Here is a 13,736-nt window from a genome sequence, read left to right as displayed (position 1 = left end):
CCACCAATTGCATGCTACTTCAATTGGGACAGTTGAAGGTGTTTCCGCGCAATACCCGCCAGTTCTCGTCCTATTCTCGATATTTTCTAATAATAATTTGGACATTTCTCGTAACTTTAACACGGCATATCTACAAACACAATAGGAGTAAATTGAACAATGATGATTTTTAGGCATTTTATTTTTTTTCTTCAGTCACTTACGACTTGCTGTGTTTGAGCAAAGATATCTCCCTCAAACGCAGAACATTGGAACTAACCGCAAGAAAAAATGACTTAAAAATCATCATTTCTCAATTTACTCCTATTGTGTTTGTAGACATGCCTTGTTAAAGTTAAGAGAAATGTCCAAATTATTATTAGGAAATATCGAGAATAGGACGAGAACTGGCTGACAAGGCTTCTTCCCCCAAAAAGAAGGAGAACAAGGAAGAAACCTATAAATATTTGTCTAAGGCGATAGGCATGGGAAAAACTGCAAAAATCCCCAGATAAATAATAAGAATGTGTAAGACGAAAATATTTGCAATCCAATGTGAAGATTAAGATCGTCGACAAGTATTGGAACCTCATAGGCTGAAAAAGAGGTTGCGAAATAATTTAAGACTGGTTGGTGGAGGAAGATTTTAATTCACACCCACACACATAACATATTGGTTGATTGATATGATTTGTTTTCATTTGCTTTTCTGCTACTTTTGGTCATTCGCGAAGATGGGGATGTGTGATGATAGAAATTATTGGCACCCGGGATCAATGGCGTCACAACCCGATGTGCTAACCACTGCGCCACAGAGACCGGCACACACATACGTATTTGTTAATTTATTAAGAAAGGTACCGTTCCCCGGGTATATAGCACCGTGCTGCCATGAATGCACTTTTACGGGATGTGGGGCCCACATATTCTTGATCTTGGCCAGTTTTGGAGGTGATGCGATCAGCACCATGCTCTGGCCGCCTTTACCCCCATATCCCCCAGGTACCCATTTATTTGAGACTGGGTGAGCCCCAGAACCGCTTAATGCAGGGACAAGTCCGGAAATATTCCAAACTTAGATCACCCACCCAGGAAATCGAACACTGGTATCCTGTGCGGCAGTCAGAGACGCCCTACGGAGAAGAATCAAGAGCATTATATAAAATGGCATTTCGGTGTTAATATTGTAAATAAAACCCTAAATTTGATTTTTGAAAGTACACTTATTACACAAAATAAACCTTTTATGTCTAATAGAACATTTATGTAGTTATCAGAGTATTAAGTTTATTCCTGTGTAAAGGAATCAAATTTTGCTTCTCGGATATTTAGAGCAGAGTTAATCAATTTTTCACAATTTGCATAACTTCTAAAAACATTCTGCCTTCAGAAAGTGTCGCGTCAGTAAATAAACACTCAATATTATGTTTAAGAGCTTATTTTGCATTTTTCAGTTCATTTCACATCAGTTCGTGACAAAACATGAAAATCCAACTCGCACATTTCAGAAACATTAAAAATGAACATTGCAATGTGTTACTTCACAGTTTGTGTTTTCGTCAAAAATTACATTTGCATGTCTGAGTTACACACAACTCATGTTTAGGTCAATCAACAAGGGATGATTTTGGGGTCCGATAAGGGAAAAAAATAGGGCAAGCTGGAACAAATTTTAGTCTCTTCCTAAAAGGGTTCTTAACAACATATTAATTTTGAACCCCTGTACGACCCCGTATTTGGCCGCCATCTTTGAAAATTGGCGTCCAAAATCAGTTTCTTGCTTGGGCCTAATGGAAAGCACTTTACAACAAAAGAGGTTATGTTAAAAATAATCTACATAAAATCTCTACAAAAATGGTTATGTGAATTTTTTGTTCTAAGAAGCACCGTTAGGGTGCTAGAGGAGATAGTAATTTCACTTATTTTTCTCCACTCTATTTTGCAAGAACGAAAGACAAGGAAACTTCCTTACAAAGTAACTTGAGAGCTTATTTCTTATTATAATACCTATTCTAAATGTACGAGCCTAGGTAGCTCAGTCCTGTCGACTTCCGTGGCGGAGTGGTTTTCACATCAGGCTGCAATGCCAGGGATCCTGGGTTCGAATCCCAGCTAGAACATGGATGCTTGTGTAATGAGAAAAACCTAGAATATTAAAAACACTAAGTTGCTGAGCAAGGCAGTTTATTAAGATATAAAGACACTTAACAGGTAACGTTTCAACCCTGTATCAGGGTCTTCCTCAGACGAAGAACTAAACTAGACTTGCTCCAGATATTCCCGGGATAGAGTATATAACAGTGTCAGGTTTTGAACAGGTAAATGTTTGCAATGTTCATAGATCCCTGAACACTTTAGCCCAATTTTCTACAGCTACAAGGCCCCTTGTGGAACCTTGAAGGCGTTCACAGAATATAATGCAAAGAAACTCTGGTGGTGCAGCTTCCTTGTCTGTTAATACCATCTGTGAAACTTTCAGAGAGTGGTTCAAAGAGGATCAAAAAGAGAAGGCTTTTTGGTTTTCCACATCCCTACCCCAAGAAGCTACAACGGGTATGGGACAGTTTGTACTCTGAATAGGTCTTGTGATTTTTTAGTACAATATTCTTTTAAATAAAAACTCTGGATCAACTGAATACAATGCATCTCTGATTTTCACTTCAGAAGTGACTGATCCAGTGATTATCTCTCTTATTTCATTAAAACTTGACATTTGCCAAATAATCAACATTGAAGACATTCTAAGATCATGAGCAACCGAAGGATTGGTTTTCTTGTTTCCTGTTAATCCTGTAATTATTGACTTTATACCATCATACCATCGTAACCAGGGAATGGTGGGTGAGAAAGAATCACTGACGAATGAACTGGAAGTCTTTGCTTATCCCTTGATATAAGAGACTTTCGTACATCGACATGCAGCTTATCTATTTTATCTGTGAACTAGTAGGCATGCCAAAAGTCAAATCGGTTAGCATTGAATCAGTCACTTCTCTGCCGTCCCCCACAACTCTTCATGGGGCACATCACGGCTCAGTCGTCATATCCGACCAGATGAGAGACCAAATACTTTTGTGATCGTGTTATTGTGGTTTGAATTATTGTTTTAAGTCTACTTTATGCACGAATAGGTTATCAAAACTGGACCCACAGGTCAAAATAGACTCCAAACCACCAAATGTGCCTCCACCGGGTATTGAACCTGGGACTCCTCGATTAGATTGGCGTTTTGGACAAAGTCAACATGTTCCTTTGGAGATACCTTGACTTTCCAACCAAGCATATTGTCTCCCGCACGCACTAAACTGGCATGGTGCAAAGCACAAGGTAGCACTTTACCTTTTTTTTACCTTTTTATACACTAAACAATTTCCTATAAAGTACTGCATGCAATGATAAAAGCAATTGAACCATAAATGACATTCTTAAAGAAAGAACAAATGTAATAAGTCCAGTTTTATAGAAGAGATATACTGCAAAACATCATGCAACAGGTGATTTTTTGAGTTTTGATCAAGAAACTGAGAACGAGCTCACTCATGATCTTACACCAGTAATTTTACAAAGTATAATCAAAGGACAATTTGTATCTCTTATGGCATGGAAAAATTGAAATGCATTTTCCATTAATTTATATTTCTTAGTATTAACTTAAATTTAATTTTCAAAATATAATTCCCAATGCAGTGCCGATGGTGGTGCGAACTGGTATACTAAACACAAATGACAACTATGGACAGTTATAACATGGAATATGGAAGGATTACTGGATGACGTAGGCCGAATCGAATGATGCCAAAGGTGTAGTGCTCACTACAGCTACTAGTTCGCGCCACCATCGGCATTGCATTGGTTTGATTTTGATTTATTTTATTTTACTTCGCGTTTTGTGCCTCTTGACTAATTTGCGAAGATGGGGATGAGTGATAAAATGATGAAATTGATGAATGGACATTCACAAACAACCATGCCCGAGCGGGATTCGAACCCGGGATCCTTGGCGTCGCAGCGCCATGTGCTAACCACTCAGCCACAGGGTCCGGCGGCATTGTATTGGAAATTATATTTTGAAAATTAAATTAAGTGAATACTAAGAAATATAAATTAACGGAAAATGCATTTCAATTTTTCCATGCCATAAGAGATACAAATTGTCCTTTGATTATACTTTGTAAAATTACTGGTGTAAGATCATGAGTGAGCTCGTTCCCAATATATAGTAGTAAAATATATCCTTTATTTACATATTAAAATCGATGGTTCAAATGTCCATCAACATTTAAACATTAGGAACTCTTTTACTTCACAAAATAAGTTTGACATCAATAAGAAGACTAATTATCGTAGAAATTGCAAGCTCAGCTTTATAGAACGAGAGAACGCGTGAAAGGCATCGAAATACCATCTCAGGATTTAATGTGAAAGAGAAAACAAACAAGTGAAGATTAAATGTGATGTACATATTTTAAGTGCTGTTTCTAAGGTGATATTCTTTTTTAATTGAAGTTGAATATTTTTACAATATATAAAAACTTTATGTGTTTTCATGCATACCAGTATGTCAAGATTTTCACTGTTAATAAAAAAGAAACCCCATGAAAATGAGTTTTTCTATCATCCTTTAGAATACCTGCATGAATTTGATTATAGTGACTTGAAAAATAGTTGTTATGTACTATAGTATTTGAAAAGTGTGGAAGTGTTATTCGAGGTTATTTTCCCTATACAACATTTTTTCATGCACATATTTTACTTAAAATTCAAATCTAGGTCATTCATGTGTGTCTGTGATTTGTTCTAAACGCATATGTAAACTTGATCTTGCACTTAAATTGAAAACATCAGGTCATGTTTTTTGATTGAATGAATTGTTGTTTGAAGTCTATTTTAAGCACAGTAGGTCTAATGGACCTACAGTTTAAAGTGGGGTCCGAACCAGTGTGCTTCCACCGGGTATACAAACCCGGGATCCCCATCCTGTCATATACTTTCATAAAAATGTTAATTAAATGTTAATTGTTTGCACATGCATCTTTTCCAGTCCACTCTGGTTTTGAAATCCACAGTTGTAATATTATCAACTCAGACATTCACCCTGAGATCAAGCTTACGAAATGTATTTCTTACTTTCCAAACGTAGAAGCTTTGGTGGTAACCCTATAGAAATTGTCAATTTTGCCAAATATGAGTTGTGTATGACTCAGACATACAAATGTAATTTTTGACGAAAACACAAACTGTGAAATAACACATTGCAATGTTCATTTTTAATGTTTCTGAAATGTGCGAGTTGTATTTTCATTTGTCACGAACTGATGTGAAATGAACTGAAAAATGCAAAATAAGCTCTTAAACATAATATTGAGTGTTTATTTACTGACGCGACACTTTCTGAAGGCAGAATGTTTTTAGAAGTTATGCAAATTGTGAAAAATTGATTAACTCTGCTCTAAATATCCGAGAAGCAAAATTTGATTCCTTTACACAGGAATAAACTTAATACTCTGATAACTACATAAATGTTCTATTAGACATAAAAGGTTTATTTTGTGTAATAAGTGTACTTTCAAAAATCAAATTTAGGGTTTTATTTACAATATTAACACCGAAATGCCATTTTATATAATGCTCTTGATTCTTCTCCGTAGGGCGTCTCTGACTGCCGCACAGGATACCAGTGTTCGATTTCCTGGGTGGGTGATCTAAGTTTGGAATATTTCCGGACTTGTCCCTGCATTAAGCGGTTCTGGGGCTCACCCAGTCTCAAATAAATGGGTACCTGGGGGAAATGGGGGTAAAGGCGGTCAGAGCATGGTGCTGATGGCATCACCTCCAATACTGGCCAAGATCAAGAATATGTGGGCCCCACATCCCGTAAAAGTGCATTCATGACAGCACGGTGCTATATACCCGGGGAACGGTACCTTTCTTAATAAATTAACAAATACGTATGTGTGTGCCGGTCTCTGTGGCGCAGTGGTTAGCACATCGGGTTGTGACGCCATTGATCCCGGGTGCCAATAATTTCTATCATCACACATCCCCATCTTCGCGAATGACCAAAAGTAGCAGAAAAGCAAATGAAAACAAATCATATCAATCAACCAATATGTTATGTGTGTGGGTGTGAATTAAAATCTTCCTCCACCAACCAGTCTTAAATTATTTCGCAACCTCTTTTTCAGCCTATGAGGTTCCAATACTTGTCGACGATCTTAATCTTCACATTGGATTGCAAATATTTTCGTCTTACACATTCTTATTATTTATCTGGGGATTTTTGCAGTTTTTCCCATGCCTATCGCCTTAGACAAATATTTATAGGTTTCTTCCTTGTTCTCCTTCTTTTTGGGGGAAGAAGCCTTGTCAGCCAGTTCTCGTCCTATTCTCGATATTTCCTAATAATAATTTGGACATTTCTCTTAACTTTAACAAGGCATGTCTACAAACACAATAGGAGTAAATTGAGAAATGATGATTTTTAAGTCATTTTTTCTTGCGGTTAGTTCCAATGTTCTGCGTTTGAGGGAGATATCTTTGCTCAAACACAGCAAGTCGTAAGTGACTGAAGAAAAAAAATAAGATGCCTAAAAATCATCATTGTTCAATTTACTCCTATTGTGTTTGTAGATATGCCGTGTTAAAGTTACGAGAAATGTCCAAATTATTATTAGAAAATATCGAGAATAGGACGAGAACTGGCGGGTATTGCGCGGAAACACCTTCAACTGTCCCAATTGAAGTAGTATGCAATTGGCGGCGTGGTTACTGTGACAACGATTCGAACGCATTGATCTGATTGGCAAATAGGTTACCATGACAACGAACTACTTTTCACTACAACTACCAGGTGGCTCTGCACGTTACATTCTGTGACGTTATGGTGTTCGCAAAATTTACGTGGAAAGCTTAGGAAGTGACCAATCCTGTTTATTCTTGAGTATACTGTGACAGTTCATCATGGCTAAATTCACGCTTCAAGAACGTTTGGTTATTATCCCAAAGGTTTATGAAAATAGGCGTTGTATTGAACTTGAAACGGATCATAATTTTGGGCAAGAAATTATCTTCTCAGATGAAGCTCATTTCTGGTTGAGTGGATAAGTTAACAAACAAAATTGTCGTTTTTGGTGTGAAAACAGTCCACAAGAGATTCACGAGAAGCCCTTGCATCCGCAAGAGTTCACTGTATGGTGTGGTTTATGGCATGATGGCATCATCGGACCATTTTTTTTTTTTTCCAAAACGAGGTAGGACATGCAGTTACCGATTGATGTTAACAGATTTTTTGTGGCTAAATTTAGATGAAATTGGTTTGGAGGACATGTGATTCCAACATGACGGTGCCACATATCACACTGCTAATGCCACTATCGACGTATTTCAAGAAAAGTTTGGTGAAAGTGGCCTCCAAGACGTTGTGATTTAACTCCTTCAGATTGCTTTTTGTGTGGTTATTTGAAATCTATAGTCTATGCAAACAGACCACGAACCCCTGTTGCATTAAGATTGAACATCGAACGCTGCATTCGTGACATTAGGCCCGAGTTATTGCACAAAGTCATCGAAAATTGGGTTCATCGAATTCACTCGCGTGCACGAAGTCGAGGTGGACACTTAAATGGTGTGTTATTCAAAACCTAATATAATAAACTATGCTTCAAAATAATATAAAAAGTTTGGTTGTATCTGAAATAGGTTTTATTTTATTTCATAGTAAATGCATTTGATCTTATTGGAAAACCCTATATAATTCACCAGCAAAATGAGTTACAGGTACTAGTTTTAATGGGGTTGTGTGGGTCGACTAACCGACTTTATGATTAAACTTTAGTGACGATGCGGCAAAGAAGCTGACGAAAAACTTTTCTGTTTGTGAGAAAAGTCTTCCACATATACAGTATGTAACATTGTTATTCGTACACATAGAATATCCGAGGAAAAAATGTCATATCTACTAGTAAATATAATCATTTTCATATGTACCTGGAAATTAATGTTAATGAAGGTTTCACCAACAAATGCCAATAAAAATGTATGTTAAAAGTATATAAACAGAGCATATAATTTGTGTGAAAAGAGAAAAACACCCTGTTTCATGCAACATTGTTATTCGTACAAGCGAGAGTTTCAATCTTCCTCGCATGCAGCGCCACCGCTATTCGGGCGATTTCGTGCAGTTTGCAACTTCGTTTCAAGTTTGAACGTGCAGGCGCGCTCCCCGTCAAACGGAATGCTGGCGTAAGTATTGTTGTAGGCCTATCTATCAGCGTGTTCGAAATGTGCAAGGTGAGGGAACTTAGTTCCGATCTGAAGGATGTTATTATAAATTTGGCCCTTAGAGGTTATTCGTTAAGAAAAATTGGACAAACAGTCAATAAATCACACTCCACAGTTCAGTACATAGTAAACAAATTTAGAAAGGAAGGTTCAACACAGAATGTGCCGGGAAAACCAAAAGAGAGACGGTTGAATAAACGTGATGAACGCTTTATTTTAAAAAGAGTGCTAGAAAACCCCCGACTAAGTGTTCCTCAGTTACGACCGTTAGTAGAAAATGTTGCTGGCAAGATGATGTCCGATCAAACTGTCCGACGTGCCTTGCGGAAGCATGGATATCATGGCAGAATATCACGAAAGAGGCCGTATGTAAATAGGGTGAATCGCAGGAATAGACTTTCATTCGCGAAAGAACACATCCACAAGGACCAGGAATTTTGGGATAGTGTCATATGGTGAGACGATCCCAAGATTAATACATACGGGTCAGATGGGATAAATACGGTAAAAAGGTATATATAAAAAAAAAAAAGTAAAGTGCTCCCCTGTGCTTAGCACCACGCCATGAAGGCGTATAGGGGGTGAGTGGGGATGATGTGATCAGCAGCACGCCCCTGACCGCCTTTACATACATGTTACATACTGTAGCAGCTAGTGTTGCCCACGAGACGAGACTTTGGCCTGTCTCGTCTCGAGGAGCCTCATGGAAATGCTGTCTCGTCTCGAAAATATTCGTTTGTCTTATGATCTTATGACACATGGTCAATCTCGTCTCGTCTCGAATTTTTAAAAGCCTGTCCCGTCTCGTCCCGTGGGCAACACTAGTAGCAGCTCAGCCGCAATAGGTACGATAGAATATTTCTTTGAAAAAAAATTTCTCACTCCATTTTATTGCAGTGGTTTGGGACCCATTTTTAAACTATGGATCGTCTCGATAAACTTACCGGAGCACAAAGTGCACATACGACCAATTTTGGCTCTAACAAATGCAGCACTTACACAACTTATATTGGAATGTAGTAACGTTTGATGAACATAGACAGTGTGCGAATTGACGGGGGGAAGCCGGGAATTCCCCCACCCAAGAAAAAATATTATCCTCGGCAAGAGAAAATTATTTTTATCCCTGCCTGGTATGTTTTATCACCCACGAAGAAAATAAAATTGATAGCATACCATTTGTCAACTATGTACCAAACACAATTGAAAAGTCATTCGTGTATAGTCATCAAAGATTTCCATGTCGAAAAGTATGCAGCCTTGTGAATTAAAGAAAGACACCATTCTGAAACTAATCAACTTCGCCGAGCCGAGATGTCATACTGCTGATATTTTGCATATATTAAAGTTTCCACATGAAACGTGTAGGTAGGTTAGATCGGACGTTAAGTTTCAACTTGGCAATAGAAATGTGTTCAAGTTTTCGGTGTTACTAGTTCGATAGCTCATTTTGTGTATGCGTTTGGGTTTTCTTAGAATGTAAATAACTAGTATTTGATTGTTTCTAGATTACTTGTAAATGTTATCATTAGATTTAATAACCCAGGTAAGAACCAAATGTTATAAGATACTTAAGGCGGCAAGGCAATACTTTAGTTTACTGACTGGTAACATAAATTTGCATACCCAAAAAAGCTACCTCCCAAAATAAAATCTCGACTATGCCACTGAGTGACCATCTTCCCCAAAGCAAAAAGCTTAATTCGCACAGAAGTAGAAATAGGAAAACAGGATATTATATAGATAGATAGATAGATAGATAGATAGATAGATAGATAGATAGATAGATAGATAGATAGATAGATAGATAGATAGATATCCATATATGTATACATTGTTGTGTGCGAGAGAGAGAGAGTATAAATTAAATAATAAAAGGTGTCTGCATTTAAGTACAATATTTATTTCCTAGTTCATTGCTTACATTTTCGGATTGTGAATCCTCAGCGAGTATGGTACATCATAGATAGAAGTGTTGGTAGGAATGTTCTTCTGGTTGACTATGTTCTTTATCATCAGGCTTTTGAAGCGCTCCCACTTGTTAGCTTTCAGGAATTCTTTGAAAATAATCTCTTTCGATGGAATTCGCTTCTCAAGAAAATTCTTAACGTTACCCCACATATTATTCTTCGCGTGCTGATAGACTAACATGCGAGGGATTAGTAGGCACTCGACGTCCGTGGCGGCCAGGATGTATCTGTCGTCCAGATTCTCACCTGAAGAAATCATCCGATAAGGAATGAGAGCAAAAAAGGGACGAGTTTTACTTCTCCAACATTGCCCTTGGCTGGTCTTACAGCGGGTGGCCTATATGCAGACATGGGAAGTAGGGAACAGGGAATATCCGGCACTCTAACCATATAACAGAGGTAGCGCCGAGAGCTATGACGTCGCGGTAGGAGGTGCTGCGCGCACCTCGTTCTAGAAGCAGCTGTGTTTCCCATCGGGCTGGATTGGTGGCTTCCCCGCTCCCCACTTCCCTTGCCTGCATGTAGGCCGCCCGCCGTAAGACCAGACAAGACCTATACTATACAGGAGAGTTGCCGAAATTGGACCAGTTGGTACTATTTTGCTTCTGCATCAAAAACAAGACACAGAAAAAGAACGAAATTGTAGATATGAGAAGCACAAATTATTAGCTTTCACTTCATATATGTATTTCAACAAAAAATGCAGGAACCAATATAATAGGGTACATAAACGGAAGTAGTGACATCGGTCCATTATAGGCAACTGGTTTCCTAACTTGGACCACAGGTTGCTTAGGTTGGACCGCTCACAAAAGGCATGTACGTGTGTATGTCTACGGTATCTAGACACATGCAGCACTCACTGCACACATCATTGTGGTATTTACTCCACGTTCGCCGCTTGTAACAGCACCTACCTGTGATTTTCCTTTCCTTACTACAGTTTTTTGTGGACGTTTCTGGACTGTGGTGTAACCTGACTCATCCACGTTGAATATTCAGTCAGCTGTAAAACCAAACAAACCATGCCTTCTAGTACACTCGTTCCAGCCATAGTCCCCAGTATTGTATGACGCTATAGCCATTTGCAATTCTATCTCTGTCCACAGCCCATACTTTCCCCGGTCAAATTTGGGAAACACGCAATTATACCCCGTGAATAAAAATATGTCGCTACACGAACATATGCAACTATACCATAGTTTTACCACATGTAGTTAGTGGTTAATGAATGGCACTTTTATAATATACTACAGTACATTTGATTACTTACCCCTAGTGTACACAAGAGCTTAATAATAATAATAATAATAATAATAATAAAAAAAATCGCCTTTTTGGAGCGGGCGTTTTTCGGCCTCTAGGGCCGTTCTTACAACAAACCCTTGTCTGGGAGATTAATGCAATGGAATAAAGAGTATACATTGAGAAAAAATAAAAATAAAAACATGAAAAGGATTACATATCAATACAAATAAGAATAATTAAATATATAGGTATATACGCGTATATGTATAGATAATGAAAAAGAAAAACAGATTTGCCTATAAATTGTTGAACATAGGTATCTAATGTTTGTTGCTTTTGTTTTAGTACATATAAATATATATTCAGTAATCTGGAACAATGAAAAATTTAATAATAATGAAGTGAAATAAAATAATGAAATTATAAGATTTATATGCAAACAGTTGCCAAATGTTACAGTGAGTATTTTTATGAATGAAAAGTTGCTCGTGATTAAGTATTTCGCTGCCTTGCCAGTAGATACTGTCTGAGATTCTTTTTAAATAGCTTATGGTTGTTGATGGATGTTAGGGAGGTTGGGAAGGAATTCCATTCTTTAGTGGCAATTACGGTAAATGATTTTCCGTAGGTGGTCGTATTATGTACTGGGACTGACAATATTTTTCTTCGTCGTGTTACATGTTCATGTCTGCTCGAATTTGTGTTCAGTTTTTCAGAGAGATATGCAGGCTGTTTGTTGCCTAGTACTTTATGTGTTAAAGTTAATAATTGGTTTTTCGCGAGATTCTTGGTGTTAAGCCAATTCAAATTGAATAAGTATTTCGAAATGTGGTCCCTTTTTTTCAGCTTGTAAATGAATCTTATGAATGCATTTTGTAGCTTTTGTAGCTTATTAGTTATGGAGCTGCTTGCATTGTAAGCAACCGTGGCTCCGTAGATTAATCGTGATAAAACTAGACTCTCGCACATTTTCTTTTTAACCTCAATGCCTACAATATTTTTCAAGTGAGATTTGTTGGCTTTTTTCATCTGCTCTGAAATATGACCTGGCCATTCTATGTGGGAATCCATGACAACGCCAAGGTTATTTACAGTATTTTCTAAATTTAATGGGTGGCTATTCAATTTGGGGAGAATCATGTTATCTGTGTTTTGGCTAAGCTTTTTAACCAGGAATTTCGTTCCCATTATATTGGAGGCTCATAGTGGTTCGGATACCACTTTAAACTGTAGGTCCAGTCTCGATTATCCTTACTGTGCATAAAGTGGACTTAAAACACCAATTCAATCAATCATTCAATCGTTCCCATTATGACAAATTTTGACTTGGTTGGGTTTAATTTTAGTAAGTTAGTTTGTGCCCATTCACTTATGGCGTTCAGGTATTTTTGTAGTTGTGATGCTTCATTCGAGAACTCTTCTATCCTTGTAGTTATGTATATCTGAGTATCATCAGCATATTGGTGATACTGCGCATGCGAGAGGCTCTTATGTAAGTCCATTACATAAATGGAGAAAAGGAGAGATCCAAGAATGCTTCCTTGGGGAACTCCATTTTGAATGTTTAACCACCCAGAGGAGCAGTTATTTTTGCCTCTGATTTGTACACGCTGCTTCCTGCCAGAAAGGTACGATGCAAACCAATCATGGGATATGCCGTTAACCTTAATGCTGTATAATTTAGCGAATAGAACTTCATGGTTCACGCAATCGAATGCTTTTGAGAAATCAAGGCATACAAGTAAGGTGATTTTGCTTTCATCGATAGCTTTTTGTACATTATCAGCAACTTTCAGAATGGCTTTTGTGGTGCTGTGATTTGGCCGAAAACCAGATTGATGCTTTGGAAAACTAGCTACGTGTGTGAATAGCTGCTCGTGTACAATACGTTCTAAAATTTTCGACATTATAGGCAGTATACTTATTGGGCGCAAGTCATTCACATTTTTATCAGGGTTGCATTTTGTAAAACGATTGCCTCTTTCCACGCTTCTGGGAAGATACCCTGTGCTAGGGAGTTATTTATTTTGACGGTTATAGTATTTAGGCAAAATGGAAGTAATAATTTTAGAATGGTTAAGTTTATGCCATCGTCTCCACATGCTTTACTACGTATCCTGCTGAATGCCTTTTGTATGTCTTCAGATGTCACTGTAGTAAAGGTAAATGAATTTAGGGGTTTGAGGGTCAAAAATGTTTTGCAATTTTTTTCCAGCGCATTCTGGTCCGCTTCACTCTGCGAAGCTTGTATAAAATAGT

General features: G+C 37.7%; 1 protein-coding gene across 2 annotated transcripts in view; it reads right to left on the bottom strand.

Moving 5' to 3' along the window:
• Positions 1 to 10,179: 10,179 nt before the first annotated feature.
• LOC145989496 (cyclic nucleotide-binding domain-containing protein 2-like) overlaps positions 10,180 to 13,736 on the bottom strand; it is a 67,489-nt gene continuing 63,932 nt past the window's right edge. For both annotated transcript variants that reach the window (XM_083124850.1, XM_083124851.1), the window contains one exon: positions 10,180 to 10,475. In XM_083124850.1, the coding sequence (XP_082980976.1) occupies positions 10,180 to 10,475 (296 nt within the window). The remainder of the gene's footprint in view (positions 10,476 to 13,736) is intronic.

This window comes from Lepisma saccharinum, chromosome 6, assembly GCF_977018435.1.
Source record: "Lepisma saccharinum chromosome 6, izLepSacc3.1, whole genome shotgun sequence".
NCBI lineage: Eukaryota > Metazoa > Arthropoda > Insecta > Zygentoma > Lepismatidae > Lepisma > Lepisma saccharinum.
This window is presented reverse-complemented; position numbering and strand designations above follow the sequence as displayed.